The sequence below is a fragment of the Aaosphaeria arxii genome (genome assembly GCF_010015735.1).
Source record: "Aaosphaeria arxii CBS 175.79 unplaced genomic scaffold BU24scaffold_9, whole genome shotgun sequence".
In the NCBI taxonomy this organism is placed as follows: domain Eukaryota; kingdom Fungi; phylum Ascomycota; class Dothideomycetes; order Pleosporales; genus Aaosphaeria; species Aaosphaeria arxii.
Genome location: NW_022983482.1, coordinates 694,505 through 711,383, shown reverse-complemented (window position 1 = coordinate 711,383; position 16,879 = coordinate 694,505). Strand labels below are relative to the sequence as shown.

The following is a 16,879-nucleotide window of genomic DNA, read 5'->3' as shown; positions in this document are numbered from 1 at the left end:
ACCTCCGAAACCACTTTTTTTTGTTGAAATCTGGTAATGGTTATTGCGCCGCTAAATCACCAGAAAACCTTCCTACAAACCCTTTTAGGAGACCATCTGACCACTCAATATATTGGGGGCCACGCTGTACTTCAAGCATATTCTTCTACTTCCATCACTGTTCCAGAGCACTACCCCGCGGGCGTGTGTCTCATACTACGGAAAAAGTACAGGCCGTTTTGACCTCGTCGCACAAAAAACTATTCCCACCACACAATAGTACCAAATTTCACAATGGCCAAGACAGCAAAGCTGAAGAAGCGCCGTATGATGTGCCATCGCTGCTCAGAAAAACTCGATTTTAACATCTGTATAGAAGCTACCGTTCACTCACGGGCCGCCCGACGTGCCGCCTCTCCATCAATCGATCTTGACAAGTCGCTCAAGCCTACACCTTCCGAAGCAAAAGCTCCACCTAATGTCGACCCCAAACCCCATGTATTAGCTGCGCAGTCGAGCGGTGTTACCAAGAGATCGCAGTCGAAGCAACTTAAGCGACAACAGAATTTGCGACGTTTGAAAGGAATGGAGCGAGCGGATAATAATGTAGAGAAGTTGGCTCTAAAGAGACAAAAGAGTCTGGGACGAGAGAAGGTCATCAGAGAGCGAGCGAAAGGCTGGGACGAGGTGAATGGCGAGAAAGTGAAGGCAAAAAGTAAAAATGCCTTCAATGCTCTCGCTGAAGAGGAGGATGACGAACCAAGCACGGAACGAAAAGTCTGGGGAGACGAAGAAATGGCAAATGCGGAAGAAGATACTGCGGTGGTCGCTGATATCTCTGGAGAAGTGAAGCAGGTGACCGAGGTGGAGGACGAGATCTTGTAAATTGAGGTGTGAGATGTCTGTCAAGAATCAAGTCAGAAGTGTTGCTGGATTACGAATCACGATCACAATTATTAGGTGGCGATCAAAAGGAGGATACAAGATCAAACGACGGATTTGGCGTACGGTCTATAGAACGCCTATGCAGTATTTTTTCATAGATACCCGGTATGTAAAATGACCCCTAATATGCCCTTGAAATGCATAATCTCATGTCTTCATGCAATGCTATGTGGTATCATGTGTTGAATATAAACGCCAAATCCTTCCATGCACATTCACTCTGGCGTACTTGTTACACTGGCGGGAGTGCTGGTCGAATACTCTAGTTCACTCACTTCTCCTATTGCTCCTAGTCCACTCCAGGATTGTCCAGCTGTACCCATGACTAGGGAACGGTTCAGATCTTGATCGAACCACCTCTCCCTCCTCTTAGTCTCTCTCGTGCCCCCTTCGAGCGCCGTTCGACTTGCTTTAGTTGTGCGCTGACGCTTACTTCTGCCACCTTCACTGAGCAAGTTGCTGCGACGAACACGCTCTCCCTCGCTACGTAACTCATGAGCCACGATGCAGCGAACAAACGGTGCCAGGTCTTCTGCCATGATGCGGAATGTGCGGTCAAAAGATGAAGCAATAAGTTGGTAGGATGAGGTAGTCGTAGGAGATGATTCGGCAAGAATGTCAAACGCTTGGGAAAAATTTGACCGGTCAAGGGATGTAGTATTCTCGGAGGTTTGAACGTGGTGGGCTATTGCCGCGTTGAAATTGAATTCGGAGTCGGTAACAGCTTGTGACTTGCTTCCACGTAGGCTCTGGATAGCTAATCGGCTCTGGATGAATATCCTTGTGTCGAAGGCGGCATAATCATTCGCTTGATCGCATTGCAATAGGGACGCATCTATAGTATAGCTAGCGCGTTCCTTTTCCCATAGGCGGGACTCTGATGTATTGATAGGTTCGTCGATTACCTGTTCGTAAGAGGGAAGACCCACTCGACAGTAAACATCAGCGGCGCTGCAGGATTCGAGCATTGCATCAAGTTGTGCCAACTCATCCAAATGCGATATTTCTGTGGTCATGGGAGCAGTGGGTCCAGATGCGGTTCTCCATTCGGGTGAGAGCCCCCAGTCTTCCCAAGCCTCCTTCAATAGCTCTTCCTCGACACTGAAACCAATGTCATCGGACGAGAGCATTAGATCATACGACAGCCAACCCATGCCAGCTTGGTATGTGTCTTTACTAGCGACTCGAAGAGGTCGGCCATCCTCATCGATGTCTTTTCCCGGAGGCCAGCGCTGATATATCCACTCTAGACCACCTTTCCTGTCGCCTACAGACATTTGGCACCAGAAATCAAGCTCAGTGATGCTAGCCCGAAGATCTTGACGTTTGCATCGGTATAAATCTGAGATTGCCTGGCGCTTGACAATGTGGCCTTCTTTCGCTGCTAATGTGAGCATGTAGTCTGTGGCTAAATCGGAAGGAGGCTGGGATAGACGTAATATTGCCCCCAACGGAAGGTCATATATTGGAATTTGGGCTTCTTCATTACACGTAATGATGATAGGCCTCTTCGACTGAGACGCAAGTTTGATTACCTGCGCCCAGAACTGTTGATCTTCTTCGAAAAGCACGTCCGCCTCCTCGAACAAGATCAATGACTGCTTTTGAGATTTCGGCGGTAGGAGGGTAGTTTGAGCTTGGGAATCCCTTTTTTTGTGTTTGTCTACGGTTGATTTTAGTTTCACTCCTATTTGTGGGTTTCCCTTGAAGAATGAGGTCATAGTGCCTTGCCGTCCGCTGTCTATGTCGTTTTGCAAGGCTAAGGCGTTTCGCTCGGCATCTGTGTCATCGGCGGTTGCTGTTTGCTGTTTAGGTGCACCGTCTTGTCGCTTGTGGTTAACCAAGTGGTTGGCAGTCATGTCTCCGACCCTATCTTGGATATCTTTCCCAGAACGACGGCTTCCAGAGTTGATCTCAAAGACTTCAAACCCTAGCTCTTTAGCAACGGCGTGGACAGTGGCGCTTTTACCACAGCCATGAGGGCCACTAATGATTACGACATTTTTGTCTCTGGTAAATTGGGGTTGCTTCACACTTTTTCCTTGGGATATAGGCCTGCTGTGTCCACCGTAGTCTTCGCCATCGGATATCTCTATCATGTCTTCGGCTGCAAAATCTTCGAAGTCGTCGACAATGAAATCGTTCTCTGCTTTTTTCCTTTTCTTTTTTGGATGTCTCCGTAGCTCCACCGTCGCGGTGTTAGCTTCTTTGGCATCTTTCCCACTTTCCACGGACATGACTGTCAGGCTGCGTAGCCAGTCCCGCAAAACGATGGCCTCTTTACCGGCCTGGAGAACTTGGGTCGCAGAACATGGAGCATATTTTTGAACCCAAGACTGCTGCTCACACTCGCCTTTGTCGAAAGGTGTAAGGGTATGCTCGATGCTGTTGAAATGGTGGTTCAGAAACCGGTTTGTTGGTGCAGTTTTAAGTTCCTCGCACAATCGTTCCTGGATGTTCACACCTGTAGTCAATAATCGAGTGGGTAATCGAACGTGTCCATGTTGTTTTGTTTGGTTCAATATGTCGCTTCCCTTTGCGTCCACAAGAATGCTCCTGAGTTCACATCCAAGTCTTGAGATCAAGTCCTCCGCAGGTGCTATATTAGAGATGTGGCTTTTGAGTTTTCTGCCCTTACGTAAGGTTTCTAGACATTCCGGTCTTGGTATTTGCGAATGCTCCAAATCGTCGATGCTACGAACATGTGCGGTGTCTTTGGACGGCCAGAGAGCTTCTTTCATTCCAGCAAATTTCGGCACATGGCTATCTCCAGCAATAGGCCCAAACGAGGGGACGTGGCGAGCGGACTGCAAACTATACCCCTCTGCACGGAGTTTTCCTGGGGTCACTGCGGTCTTTCGAGGCCCTTTAGGTGGAGGTGAGGGAATGATAGTCTTGAGATCTGAAGATGGGTCGGGGTCCTTTACCGGTGCACTTTTCCCTAGAAAGAAGGGATGGGTTGCCTTTGGTGGCCCTTTCGGCTTGATAGTCGCCTTACTTGTTGACGATGGGGACGATTTAACAGTCTTTTTGCCATTGAGAATCAAATCGATCTTCTCTCCGAGCAGCTGACGATTGGTAACATCTGACCCTCCGTAGGTAATTATTGTAATCGTAGAGGGAGGCTTGGGTTTGGAGGTCTTGCGTGTCCGTCTTCTCTTCGGGCTATTACCTTGTTCCGGCGTGGACTTCGTTGGAGGAGACGAGAGGAGTTTCCCCTTCTTGGTGACTTTAAGCACTCTCTTTTGGCTCTTTGTTGGAGTTACCGCCGTGGCGTCAGCATTATGTTCAGCCTTCTCGCCAGAGAGATCCGACAATATTCCTTGTACAGCCACAGCATCTGAGTTGGCATCGATCTTCGACTCGATATTAGCCGCATTTTCATGTTGTATCTGCTCGGGTTGACAGGAGCTTGCCCTCTCATGTGTACCGTCGTGTTGTGTATCAGATGGGCCTGGCGAGGCGGTTTTTCGACGCTTTCGACGCTCTTCGTTTGTTTCTGCTTGTATGGGAGGTAGTCTGTCCTCTTGCAATTGCTGACCTGGGTGAATGGCTAGCTTCCCGTTCTGGGTCCCACTAGTGAACTGCTCAAGTGAAGTTTGGTTTCCACCATTACTGTCGTTGGTTTTATGAAGACTTGTTCCGCCTGAGTTTCGTGACCGTTTCTTTCGAGGCTTCAGATTGTTCGCATCCGCTGCGGGTTGTTCATAATTCGATGTCTCGATAGCTGTGCTGGATGGGGACTCGTTGGCATCTTTGGGCTGCTCTGATAATGGTTCACCTATACGAGAGTAAGAATAGTGTCAAGTTCATGATTCTATCCGGTACACACCCTGAGGTTTCGTAAAAAAGGGATGTATAGATTTCTTTTCCTCCAGATGCATTACGGTACGAACCGCAGTCATGGCCATGTAATGGTAAGGTAAATTTCTCGTGGAGCTAGCACATTTCCAACGCCTTGCGGAGTAATAGTAGAAGAGAAAAAGGAACTTGAAAAGCAATTGAGGCTGTCGTGTTGTGTCGTGGAAATAGGTGGCAGGATAATATATTACGGCGACTTCGAATGAGAAGGCGCGTTCGCGACGTCAGTGCTCAGTCGGGAAGTAACGCGGCGGACCCAGAGACGCGTCCGTAAAAACTGATCACGTGCTGGCGGGTGCCAAGATTTCCTCGGCCACCGCCTTCACTTTTCTGCCATCATTTCGAGATCGTAAAATTTATGGTTCGCAGTTTCCTCACTTAGTGCAGCTTTCCATTCGAAGCTTGACGACACCACCGGACGTCTAAGAGGTTTTCAGGACCTTGTCTGGTAATTGCGATGTCGTCTACTCAAGAAATTGGTGCGCCTTTCACTATTGCATCATTACCACATCCCATCAATGCAGTTGGGCGCACACAGGCTGCCTGCGTCTTCAGCATCAATGGAACCAAAAAGAGGAAGAGGACTGAAGTAGTCGTCGGAGTTGACGGAGAAGGGATTCTGGTATACAGCGTAGGTTTTATCCTGTCAACGCCCTGACAAGCATTCACACTATCGCAGGTTCAAAATCCACAACTAGTCACGTCCTACGCACTACCCCCTCAGACTTCTTTCGCAAGTGCGCCTCACTCGCTTTATAGGCGGAGAAGTTCAAAAGGGCCAGCCTATCGGCATACATATGCGGCGATATCGCAACCGGCCTCGACAGATTCTCAGCTTCTATGCTTCGCCGAATCCACACAGAAGGATGGGACTTCAGACACGGTGAAGACAACATTCGTTCTCTCGGACAAAGTAGTGGCTATCGATTCATACACCGTGTCTGATGGATCGCACGATGTCATTGTGGTTCTCCAGAATGGGCGCATTCAATGTCTCAGCGCCAATCTTGAGGAACAGAGATGGGAATCTAATGTGCAGTCTTTGCTGCCACCGTTCGGGGATGCTCTGGAGATTGAATATGTTGCTTGCACAACTGGGAAGGCTGCCATCGACGGTCTATTGAAGAATAGGGAGGATATTGCTGTTATTTTGGACTCATCGCTTGCTGGAGACGCGGAAATCTTGGACTTAACCCCCGTTCTTTGCATCATCTTCCGACGCTCTAATCACCAAAGATCACTCGGGATCTTCCAGTTGCAACCGCGATCGCCAGATAGCATCAGCAATCAGCTCAGCCCGGTAAAGCAGCTTTTGACATGGACGTTAGCACCTCACTCATCCTCATCTGTCAAAGACACTGCCGTGCGACACTACGCGCTTCATGCTTCCAGCGGTGTACTTCATGAACTGGCCGGCAGCCAGCTCATCTCATACGATCTGACAAGCACAACTCCCAGGATTTACTCAAGCTTCCAAGCCCCCGACGCAGGTATGGATACTCTCTTGCGCATTTCCACGGACCTGGTTTTTGCAGCTTCGGGGAAGACATGTGGGTTATTTGATGTCAAATACAGCTCTGTGCAGGCGCTGCATACCTTTGAGCACGGGAACGCCATCCTTCCAGAATCCAAGAAAAGGAAGCAATCAGAACCCAAGCCGGCAGACAAGGACGAAGTGTCACCAACACTGGTCACTTATTTCAGCGAGCTTAAGCTTGTAGTCAGCATCTGCAAACATGACCTAGTCGGAACTCCACTCAGCGGCACAATTGCCCGTAAAAGGCCAAGGACAACCGGCTCTCTTCTTATTGATTCGATTGGAAAAGGCATCGGTCATGTGTATTCTGAGAAAGAGATGTCTGAATGGAAGAAAAGGGCACAAAAGCTGAGCAAACAAGCTTCGAAAGGAAACGTTGCCGATTTTGAAGAGTCCTTTGCGCAGGACCTGGACATCCCCCTCTCCTTCGATGCCTCACACAATGCTATCGAATCATCAAACGGCGTGGCTGATGACTCCAGTGCCATTGATATGGACGGGGAAGGTGATACAAAGGAGAAAGCACTGCGAAAATGGCAATTACCGGCCGTTGTGACTGAATCTCAACGGTATCGCCACCGACCCAAGGCCCTCTTTGCTCTCAGTAGAATTTTCCAGTTCACGGAACCCGCTACGGAAAGTCCTGGCCAAGGATCACTTAAAATCGTCTTCTTCCCACCAAACGTATTCCAATGGCTTCTTCTATCGGGATTCGTCACCAAAGAATCCATTCGTCGCGCTCTTCTAGAGTATGGCAAGAAACAGCAAGGGTTGACCATTGATGTCTTGGACGGCGATATCGTAAAATCCATTATCAAGTTCGATCCTGAACTTCATATCCTGTCCGCTGTCCTAAATCACAGTCATTTCCTTCCTGTAGGCGAAGTAGTGCACGCGATTGGCGCGCTCATCCACAGCCTGGACGAACGCCCTGACACAGAAGGCCTTCCAAGGTTACTTACCAATGGCCATGTGCGCAACGGCGCTGAAAATGACGATATGGATGTCGATCTGGATTCAGAAATCGAAGCCGCTGCACACGATCTCGACCATGCCCTGTCTATGTTGGACAATGGTCTTCTCGTACGCAGCCATACTCTTCGCCCAGCACTTATTCGACTTCATACCTTCCCAGTACCTGTCGTCAGCTCCGCTCTTCGATCCAACATGTCTCGCCAAGCTCTCAAATCATTGATCAAGCTTCTTCACTCTGAGTTGCGCAACGGAGGCTGGACATCATCGTACGATTTTGTTGAGTCAGGAACAGTTCCTGGCGCCGAAGACCCAGAAAACCAAGCCGTCGCTATCATTGCCTCATTATTAAGCTGTGCGCTGGATGCTGTCGGTACTAGCGCTTGGCTTTCATTCGGTGCATCCGATTCACAGGATGCAGAGGACGAGACCATCGAAGAACTTCTTTTCGACACATCTGCGGCTCTTAATGGGTTCTGGGAAGCAAGGTTTATGCGAGGCCTTTTGAGCGAATTCTTGCGCTACGCATCAAATTCTGCTCAGAGTCAAAAGCCCACGAGCCAGAGGTTGCAGAAACAAGGTAAACCGTTTATGGCGAACGCGACGAAAGACGGTGAATTGCCCATGCTTCCCCTTGGTGGCAAGCCAGACATGGGCATTGAGAAGAAGAAGACAGGCAAGGGAGGAAAGAAGGAGGAGAGAAGCGCTCGTGAGATGGGTATGTTGATAAGTAAACGGGTTCCCAAGTACAGCTTCGAGCGCATCGTATTGTAGACCTTTCCGTTCCCGTAAATAGTAGTAGCATTCTTGCATATGAGATACCATTTAGCATTTGGACAAGTCCTCACGCATGATCCACCCACCATCGAAGTCAACTGCATCACCACGAGGGAAGGGGGACGACTAATTTTGTCTCGGCTACAACATCCGACTTGGACATGTTGGATTGTTGGATCATTGGGCTGCTGGCTCGATCAGGAAAATATTTGTCTATGTCGCGTCTAATATTGGCTGGTTTGGCCCCTATTAGAGCGGACTCGAGATAGAACCAGCATCAGGGTCGGGGAATTATTACGCTGACCAAGCAGGGTGCATACGAGGACATGCGACAATCTACCAGGAAGAGTTTTCTAATTCGACCAACCATGGCGGAATCTTTGTGGAATCTTGTGGGATGCGAGATTGGTGTCCATGTTCAACAAGTGATGCACACTCGCACAGCGGAGCAGACCAAGGGCGATCCCCGACTGGGTGCAATGCTTGACCATCCGCCAATGTCCCCGTAACGTCCGTCCCTAACCTCCCTATGAGTAACGTCAATGCTCCCATCACACTAAATTCACTCCCTCGGTCATCCAAGATAATATTCACCGACGCGATCAACAAACCTTCTCGTGCCACATGCTACAGCGATGGCTTGTTATTTTAGTGACCCTGAACCCCTCCCTGTCATTAGCGTCCGTAACGTCTCTTCTCTTGTCGCTGCCTCTCAATCTACCTTGTCGCACATTTCATATGATCTCAATTCAATTCATTCCGTCCTGACACCCTTTCGTCGACTTGGAGAGGGTCGGCTGAAGATACACAATGGCTGCAACGACAGCAGCTGGAGTCAATCATGTTAGCACAGAGTCCAACGGTGCCACGGAGATGAATGAAGAGGCAGCCGACGTCATTAATGGACACGCGCGCGCAGCCACTGGATCCGACGATACCGCAGCACCTGAGAAGAATGTGCCAAAGAAACAGCCCAGCAAACTCGCCCAGGGATGGAAAAAATTGGGGTTGGATTTACCAACCGTTATGATGATGATGAAGTAATTACTTGAGATTCCATTTGCTTTGTTGAAAGTAATCGAATTCTAACTTGGCTGTAGGGCTGCGCTCCCGCCAACGATTGCAATGGCGGCATACCAGGCAAATAGTTTTGCCAGAATTTACACGACGCTTGGATACCTCGTGGCAGTCATTTCCATTCTCGGATTTTGTATCATGCCCCGAGCCAAATTTATACAGACAATGTGTTTGAACGTTCTGGGTACCTGCATTGGGGCTGCAATCAATTTACTCTCATTATGGACCGGTATAAAGGCCCGCGAAAACACGACGAAGGCCGATGCTCCCCCCCAAGCATACAACTCATCGCAGTCTGCCGTTCTTGCTGTCTGGCTTTTCTTCCAGATATGGCTCGTCAATACTATGAAAAGCAAATTCCCCCAAATGGTTTTCCCCACCATCGTCTACGCCATCTTCGCGATGGTTTCAGCAACTTATGGACCGCAGTTCCGGACGATGGTGCAGGTGGAAAGTTTCATGAAGCGGCTCCTGGAAGCCTTCCTGACCGCGTTTGCAATCGCTACTGGTGTCTCGTTGTTCATATTTCCCGTCACTTCTCGAAAAGTCGTGAAGAAAGAAATCACCGCTTATATTGGAGCGCTGAGAGGTGCTTTATCGGCTCATAAGACATATCTTCAGAGTCTCGAAACTGCGGATGTATTCAATCAGATCAAACCGCAGTACACAAACACGCCAAACAAAGCGAAGAAAGCGGCACCAGAAGTCGAGGCGGTAAAGGCAATCACAGCCACATTCTCTCAACTCCATGGGAAGTTGAGCGGTGATCTACCCTTCGCCAAACGTGAAATAGCCTATGGAAAGCTCTCTCCTGATGATTACGAAGCGATATCCAAACATTTGCGGGCTATCATGCTGCCGTTGGTAGGATTGGGGTCCTTGGTTGATCTCTTTGACCGGCAAGCGAAGATGAACAATTGGGAAAGCGACGACTCGGACGATGTGGATCCAGAGCAGGAGGCACAGAGGAGAACAGCAGTAGGAAACTGGAACAAAACGATGAAGGCTGCCCACGAACCTTTCGAGAGAATCATTTCCGGCATGGACCGCGGTCTACATCATGTTCTTCTCCGACTTCAACTGATCCCAACACCGAAGAAGAAGGCTGCTAAGAACACCGATGAGGAGGCGAAGGGCGATTTGGTCGAACCTGGACACGAAGGCTTCGCTGCACTTCTTGAAGATCAATTCAACGGCTTTTATAAGGAAAGGGAGACCACCCTGAAGCGCTGGGTTGAAAGTAGGGGCATCGCAGTTGGGCCAGACTTTTTCCACAGCTCTGAGGCGTCGGAACCAGATCTTGAGCTACTCAAAAGGGAGCCAACGCTACTCCACCAGAGTAACCAGCGCCAATTATATCTCTTGCTCTACATTATCTATCTCCTATACGCCATCAGCCGCGCCGTTATGGACTTTGTAAAATTTGCCGATGAGCGAGACCAAGCAAAAGCAAAGAAACATCTCATCAACCCTGGAAAGAAACGACTGCGGAAATGGCTCGTCAGTATATTCAGGACGCAAGATTCCAACAATGAGGATGAAACGACCGCAGCAGGTCTCGAGAGAAATAGCAACATCGTCTATATGGGCGAGGCGTACAAGCGAAGGAAAGATCCCGAGCATCTACCTCCCGCGAACGCTTGGGAGAAGTTTGGCAACGCGGTACGAACCATACCTGCATTCTTACGATCCCCAGACTCGGCGTTTGGATTTCGCTGTGCGTGTGCCACGATGTGCATCGCTGTAACTGCTTACCTCCATGACTCGGCGCGCTTCTTCATTGAGCAAAGATTGGTGTGGGCCATGATCATGGTCGCCATTTCCATGACGCCAACGGCTGGCCAAAGTGTAGCCAGCTTCTTTTTAAGAATCGTTGGAACAATTATTGCGATGATACTCGCCTGGCTCACTTGGTATATACCGGGCCAGCACACGGCGGGTATCTTGGTCTTCCTCTGGGTTTTCGTCGGGCTGGGTTTCTACGTTATCTTGAAGAGAATGGATTTGATCATCGCGGGCATAATCTCGGTGGTCACCATAACTTTGATTGTTGGTTACGAACTTGAAGTTCGAAAGATTGGTAGAGCGCTTGCAGAGTCCAACGGACAACCGTACTACGAGATCTACAAACTTGGACCGTATCGGCTGGCGACTGTCCTTGGTGGACTTTTCGTTGCATTCATATGGACATTCTTTCCATACCCAATCAGCGAGCATTCTGCGCTTCGACAAAAGCTAGGCGGCTCGCTGTATCTTTCCGCGAACTACTACTCCATCGTTCATGAGACCGTCATGGCGCGGATCAGGGGCGACGAAGGCGATGTAGCAGACCCTACATCCCCAGGGTTTTTGCTCAACAAGGCCCGCAACAAAGTATTCTCTAAGCAAATGCTCCTTCTCCAGGGTTTGAGGCAGCACTCTGAGTTCGTCCGTTGGGAATTTCCTCTAGGTGGCAAATTTCCTATCAAGGACTACAACAACATCATCAGGCTAGTTTCCAAGTAAGGACATCCCTGTGTCATGTAGTATCCGATCACTAACATATGTTCCCCAGCATCGTCAACTACACCTCCTTGATATCCTACGCCTCAACATCCTTCACCAACCCATGCATAATACGCCCCACAGAAGACGACGATCCGTCCCGAACCCAATGGTTCCGCGACTTCCGCCGCATCATCACCTCCGCGAAACTCACATCCCACGAAATCACCTCCATGCTCTCCCTTCTCTCCTCCAGCATCACAAACGGCCAGCCCTTGCCACCATACCTCCAAGCGCCTCAATCGTACCAACTCTCTCACCGCCTCGAAGCCACCGACAGCGAAGTACTGAGCCTGCGACATATTGCCGAGCCGGGATACTCAGCGTTCGCGGTGCTGCAGATCAGTACAAGTTGTATTAACCAGGATTTGGAGCAGCTTCTGCGCGCTGTGAAGAAATTGGTCGGAGAGCTGGATTTCTCGTTCCATGTTACGAGTACCACTATGCCGTCGCCCTCGACTTCCAGCGACACCTTGATGCAGAAGAGCTCAAACAGCCGCAGCAAGCAAGATTAAGGATACTTCTGTTGTTGATACGTTTTCTCGTATTTGTTTTAATCATATGCACATACAATGTTATAGCGAGAAACGGCCAGACTGATGAGTTGTAAATAGCACCCTCTGCGCATCTTGTATCATTAAATTGGATGTAAATATAGGCAGGCGATCTTAGAAAGAAACAAAAGCAAATAAATAATTGTCTGAACAACACATTGCCGTCCCTTCCATATCCCTAGTAGTACACCACCCGCCAATTACCTAGAAAGGAAACTAGGAGTACAAATACCCAACGACAACATCCCCCTCATCATCGTCGCTGCTGTCATCTCTTCCAAACTCGACACTGACATCAACTTCGTCAACAAACGGCAAATCACAATAATCACACATCTCCCTCCTGAAATCCAGCCTCGAAGACGACCACGTTTCACAACCTCGACCCCTAGGATGCCTCCAAGTATCGCTAAACTCGGCGGAAGAAGACGAGCCTACATCGACCATTACAGAAGACGACTCTCCACGTCGCCCGAATCCCCTCGACGTGACGAACCTCGGCACTGGCGAATAAGATCTGTCATGATACTCCCTCGTTATATGGATCCTCGTTTCGGAGATATCAGAGTCCTATCTCTCAACCTCCTCGGATCCATCGTCAGAGAGTGTCAAGTCCCTGACATGAACACTTAGCTGCATCTCCCTCTCTATCTCCGTGTCCCGCCAATCCCTTTCTCTCACGCTCGGATAATAGATCTGACCTTCCGGGTCCCATCCATCATCCCACACGACCCCGCCATCCCACGGTAGGGTCGGGTGGTTGAGTCGATAAACTTCCAATGCTCTAATATGCCTTTGCAACAAATCTGGATGTGGAAAAGGTGTAGTGACTCCCCTGATTCTCCTTTCCCTGGCAATACTCTCCGTCATGTGCTCTATGTTCATAAACACTACACCATCTCCGTCCTCTGGGCCTCCATGGTCCAACCATTGACTCAATATATACTCGACCCTTGCCCATCTTGGATTCGTGTCCAGGCTCACGTTCTGCCGTAAATGATTCCGGGCAGCGCGTATGTTTGACATATTCGGGGGGAAACCATACACCGGCGAAGAGGAATGGGGCAAAAGCATGACCAAGGGTGGGTGGCGGTTGAAGCAGAGCTCTGTCTCCGTCCATGGTGGTACATATTGATGGTTAGGCAGCTCTGAATACCCCGTAGGTGCAGGTGCAGGTGCAGGTGCAGGTGCAGGTGCAGGGTCGTGAAAGTGGACGTGAATTGCTTCCGGGTTACTAGGAGGATTCGGTGCAGCGGAGGATGAGGATGGTCCAGCAGGAGCGGGAGCGGGAGCGGGGGTTGTCCGTGGCATTCCTGCAGTTTAGGTTGGTTTCGCAGGTTTGTGTGTACGGGTGGTTGTATCAAGGATTGTGTTATGTTGAGTTTGGAGGTAGGTGTGATACTTTTCTTTCGGATTCGAGAATGTAGTGGTATATATACAAGTGCATGCGCATGAATGTATGAGTGTATGTGTATGAATGCTATCGTGTGAGTATTAATGTATGAGTATCTATGTATGAGTCCAAGAGAATGAGTGCGCATATGAGTGTGAATGTACAAACGTGAGTGCTTGAGTACAAGTGTAACGATGCGTGAGTGTGCGTAGGTGAACAGTCACAAACCCACGAACAACCAAACCCATCCATCGCATTAATATAAAGTTCCAAAAACCTCCAACAATTCAAAATACATATGTAGTCTCGATCGATCGATCAACTATACCACCGCGTCAAACGCACGTCCATCAATAACGAAATGTAGTACCTGGAAAAATTCCATTTGTTGAATGTCCATGGTTTACTGTTTCCATGGCAGTGAGCCAGAGCCATACTGATGCACAGGAAGATAAGATGTGCTGCTGCTACAAAGTCACTGTTTGGATAAATCATTACTTTATCACACATACCCCTACCGCAACGCTTCGTTCAATGTCCCAAAGACTCTCATTGCTAGGTGTGAAAGAATCGTGATGACGTATCTACCTTGCATTCACACGATGGATAACGCAATCGTGCTGAATACACCAATCGTTGATCTGCTTCGTGTATGTGTATGATACACTGTGAATGCCATCGTTGGTGACGTACATGAACGTGTTTTCGAAATACTTGGGCACTGATAACATCTTCAATTTTTTATCCACGCCAACGATATTCAAACAATAGGGTGGGTTCATAAATTACAAGTACTATGCCAATACACTTTTTCATTCTCCACACGGACATATGTATATTCAACAACCTTCGCGCCCTAAAGAACACAAATTGATAACTCCATAACCGACGGACACCAGTCCTAGCCGGCCTCGCCCGCCCTATATGGGGGGAAGACATCATCTTATGCAATGACGGACTAACAATAACAATGACAATGATGATGTATATCCATAACATATCGTACCATACATGTTCCCTTATTTCCTTCAGACCTTTTCCTTCAAACCTTCCATGCTCCCATGCCTATAACACCCCGAACTCCATTTCCCCCAAAAGACAAAAGAAAAAAATCCGAAAAAGGGGTAGTAAACCCGTCCTGACGCCCACATAGCTTACAGAAGACCGTAGATAGATAGAAATACAAAAAAGGTTGCTATGGAAGGGGGTATACCGAGTACGAAAAATGATGAATGTTTCGCCGTAAACCAGATGTCCGAAAATAAATGGAATGAAAAGGGTTCGCTAAGTAATACAAATTTGACAGATGCTTTCTGTTTGGATGGAGAGGATGAGAATGCCTGGATAGATGAAGTCATGGTTCGTTGTTGACAATGTCTCTATGTCCAATAGAAACAGTTTGCCGTTCACTCCATATCCATACCATGCAGATTTCCCCAGGCGGACTTGTTGGCAGGCGGGAAGGATCCGTTCGCATATGGCACACGTGGAGCGATCAAACACAACGGAGGATTTGGATCTCGCAGGGCGGGCGATCCTTTCGTTTCCGCATGATCGGGGCAAGCAAGCCCGCAGTTCAGGCCATGTTTCATGTTTCAGAAGAACAGAAGAACATCCCGTCCCACAGAGTCTTGTATCTGGGGTAGTAGATCTGGGGGCAGGGTTTCTCGAGATGATGCGATGCGAATCTCTCATCGTCCGCCCTCGACGTCAGGACGCCTTCCCCTGGTGGAGGAGTCGGCGGAATTGGTACGCGACCGCGCCTTCTCCCGCTCCCGCTCCCTCTCGACGTCCATCTTCTTCTGCTGCTCTGCCATGATCCTGAGCTTAGCCTTTGCTTCCTCGAGGGGTAGGCTGGGAGCCCGCTTGGGGCTGTTCCTCCTGGACGGCGCCTGGGATCCCGCCCTGGAACTGGGTCCCGAGGGTGCGAAGGCCCGGATGCTGTTCGCCCGCGTACTGGCGATGCTGGGGCCGTCGCGGGGACTCGTAATGCCACTACCACGGAACTGCGTGCTCCTCGAGTCCTGGGACTGGCGTGCGGAGCTGGGCTCGCGCTCGAACGAGTTGGTGCGCGAGGCGACGAACTCCGGGTCGTCGCACTTGAGCATGTGGCGGAGCTGGCCGGTGGTCTGGTCGAGGCACCAGAGCTTGTAAGGGCCAGGGATGAACTCGCCGTGGTCGCTCCAGCACTCAACCCACGCGATGCCGTCGTCGAGGCGGAAGAATCCGGCAGTGTACCATTTGCCGTTGGAGTCCTGGACGCGATCGTGCTTTTTGCGCATCTCGTAGTCCGGGGCCAGCAGGTACCGCTTCAGCACCTTAGAGTACTTGACTTGCACCGGAGGGGACATCTTTATGGTCTCGCGGGTTGTCGTTTCTTGTTTCTCGGACAAGATAGTTGATGGGGCGGGTGTGTCGTTGTCGAGCTCGGCGGTAGCGAACTTGTCTGTCGCAACCAAGTACCATCCACGCCCCGGGATGTACTCGTAGAGACCTGGGACGGGAGAATCCCAGTGTTCAGTCTTGCGGCATGGTCGCTCGCTCTTTGGTGACGACTTGAACCATTTGTGTGGCGAGAAGAGGGTTTGGGTGGCGACGAGTAGATTTGGTGTCATTCCGGATGACTGGGAAACTGATCCTTCTATACGATAACTCTTTTTTTATGGGATTGACTTGGGTCTTCTAGACTTTGCCGTGTAGGTCAACTCGAAAAAAAGAGGAGACCTTTGACAAAAAGTGCGGGGTGGCTTTCTATATTGTTGGTGATGGGAGCAGGAGTGCTGAGGCGAAGCACGTGAAAGGTGGTCCGAAACGGTCGCACACCGAAGGAATTAAGGATGATAAGGATGATACCAGAGTGCGGAGGAAGATGGATGGGCAGATCGATCACGAGGACAACCTTTTCCCGGGATTGATTCGCGATATTTGGTAGATCAGAGATGTCCGCTGAGGAAGAACCGGCGCAGATCGCAGCGTGCTTAACGGGCACGGCTGTGTCTCTAGGAGATGGATGGCAGCGAAACCAAAGGGATCTGCGTCAACATCAAACGTTGATATGCGTTTGTCGTTGGAAAAACAACAAGCAGATCAAGGAGCAGTCGAAACAAATAAAAGAAGAAAAAAATAAGTTCGAAATTACGTGCGGGCGGAGCAGCACGTTGAGGAAGGGGACGCGAATACTTTTTTTTTGTTCGGAGGCGGGAGCTAAAATAGTATGGGGGGAGGGAAAAACCACGGATT

At 49.5% G+C, this 16,879-nt stretch overlaps 6 protein-coding genes across 6 annotated transcripts; 3 read left to right on the top strand and 3 right to left on the bottom strand.

Annotated features, from left to right (window-relative positions):
- The first annotated feature begins 51 nt into the window (after positions 1 to 51).
- On the top strand, positions 52 to 1,062 carry BU24DRAFT_426557 (uncharacterized protein). Its single transcript, XM_033529003.1, has 2 exons — positions 52 to 304; positions 356 to 1,062. The coding sequence occupies exons 1-2, from the start codon at positions 274 to 276 to the stop codon at positions 862 to 864; spliced, it is 540 nt and encodes a 179-aa protein (XP_033379810.1). The 5' UTR covers positions 52 to 273; the 3' UTR covers positions 865 to 1,062.
- Positions 985 to 5,091, bottom strand: BU24DRAFT_281789 (P-loop containing nucleoside triphosphate hydrolase protein). The gene is made up of 2 exons (XM_033522725.1): positions 4,757 to 5,091; positions 985 to 4,705 (listed from the first exon to the last, which is right to left on the bottom strand). The coding sequence occupies exons 1-2, from the start codon at positions 4,833 to 4,835 to the stop codon at positions 1,140 to 1,142; spliced, it is 3,645 nt and encodes a 1,214-aa protein (XP_033379809.1). The 5' UTR covers positions 4,836 to 5,091; the 3' UTR covers positions 985 to 1,139.
- A 59-nt stretch (positions 5,092 to 5,150) lies between these two features.
- BU24DRAFT_376671 (uncharacterized protein) lies at positions 5,151 to 8,116 on the top strand. Its single transcript, XM_033524622.1, has 2 exons — positions 5,151 to 5,416; positions 5,465 to 8,116. The coding sequence occupies exons 1-2, from the start codon at positions 5,243 to 5,245 to the stop codon at positions 8,066 to 8,068; spliced, it is 2,778 nt and encodes a 925-aa protein (XP_033379808.1). The 5' UTR covers positions 5,151 to 5,242; the 3' UTR covers positions 8,069 to 8,116.
- A 505-nt stretch (positions 8,117 to 8,621) lies between these two features.
- Positions 8,622 to 12,378, top strand: BU24DRAFT_398014 (uncharacterized protein). Its single transcript, XM_033525371.1, has 3 exons — positions 8,622 to 9,111; positions 9,172 to 11,649; positions 11,703 to 12,378. The coding sequence occupies exons 1-3, from the start codon at positions 8,882 to 8,884 to the stop codon at positions 12,205 to 12,207; spliced, it is 3,213 nt and encodes a 1,070-aa protein (XP_033379807.1). The 5' UTR covers positions 8,622 to 8,881; the 3' UTR covers positions 12,208 to 12,378.
- Positions 12,379 to 14,325: 1,947 nt separating this feature from the next.
- Positions 14,326 to 14,825, bottom strand: BU24DRAFT_281627 (uncharacterized protein). Its single transcript, XM_033522722.1, has one exon. It carries the CDS (start codon positions 14,636 to 14,638, stop codon positions 14,381 to 14,383), a length of 258 nt encoding a protein of 85 aa, XP_033379806.1. The 5' UTR covers positions 14,639 to 14,825; the 3' UTR covers positions 14,326 to 14,380.
- Positions 14,826 to 15,170: 345 nt separating this feature from the next.
- BU24DRAFT_281770 (uncharacterized protein) lies at positions 15,171 to 16,640 on the bottom strand. Its single transcript, XM_033522724.1, has one exon. The coding sequence runs from the start codon at positions 16,252 to 16,254 to the stop codon at positions 15,331 to 15,333; it is 924 nt and encodes a 307-aa protein (XP_033379805.1). The 5' UTR covers positions 16,255 to 16,640; the 3' UTR covers positions 15,171 to 15,330.
- Between the last annotated feature and the right edge of the window lie 239 nt (positions 16,641 to 16,879).

What these genes read in the sequence shown, in the direction of transcription:
- BU24DRAFT_426557 (XM_033529003.1), top strand. Translation starts at nt 274, where the DNA reads ATGGCCAAGACAGCAAAGCTGAAGAAGCGCC. An exon ending in AGCAAAGCTGAAGAAGCGCC is followed by an intron (nt 305 to 355) that starts GTATGATGTGCC and finishes ACATCTGTATAG; the next exon opens with AAGCTACCGTTCACTCACGG.
- BU24DRAFT_281789 (XM_033522725.1), bottom strand. Translation starts at nt 4,835, where the DNA reads ATGGCCATGACTGCGGTTCGTACCGTAATGCATCTGGAGGAAAAGAAA. An exon ending in CTTTTTTACGAAACCTCAGG is followed by an intron (nt 4,706 to 4,756) that starts GTGTGTACCGGA and finishes ACTCTCGTATAG; the next exon opens with GTGAACCATTATCAGAGCAG.
- BU24DRAFT_376671 (XM_033524622.1), top strand. Translation starts at nt 5,243, where the DNA reads ATGTCGTCTACTCAAGAAATTGGTGCGCCTTTCACTATTGCATCATTA. An exon ending in AAGGGATTCTGGTATACAGC is followed by an intron (nt 5,417 to 5,464) that starts GTAGGTTTTATC and finishes ACACTATCGCAG; the next exon opens with GTTCAAAATCCACAACTAGT.
- BU24DRAFT_398014 (XM_033525371.1), top strand. Translation starts at nt 8,882, where the DNA reads ATGGCTGCAACGACAGCAGCTGGAGTCAATCATGTTAGCACAGAGTCC. An exon ending in ACCGTTATGATGATGATGAA is followed by an intron (nt 9,112 to 9,171) that starts GTAATTACTTGA and finishes ACTTGGCTGTAG; the next exon opens with GGCTGCGCTCCCGCCAACGA. An exon ending in ATCATCAGGCTAGTTTCCAA is followed by an intron (nt 11,650 to 11,702) that starts GTAAGGACATCC and finishes TATGTTCCCCAG; the next exon opens with CATCGTCAACTACACCTCCT.
- BU24DRAFT_281627 (XM_033522722.1), bottom strand. Translation starts at nt 14,638, where the DNA reads ATGTTATGGATATACATCATCATTGTCATTGTTATTGTTAGTCCGTCA.
- BU24DRAFT_281770 (XM_033522724.1), bottom strand. Translation starts at nt 16,254, where the DNA reads ATGACACCAAATCTACTCGTCGCCACCCAAACCCTCTTCTCGCCACAC.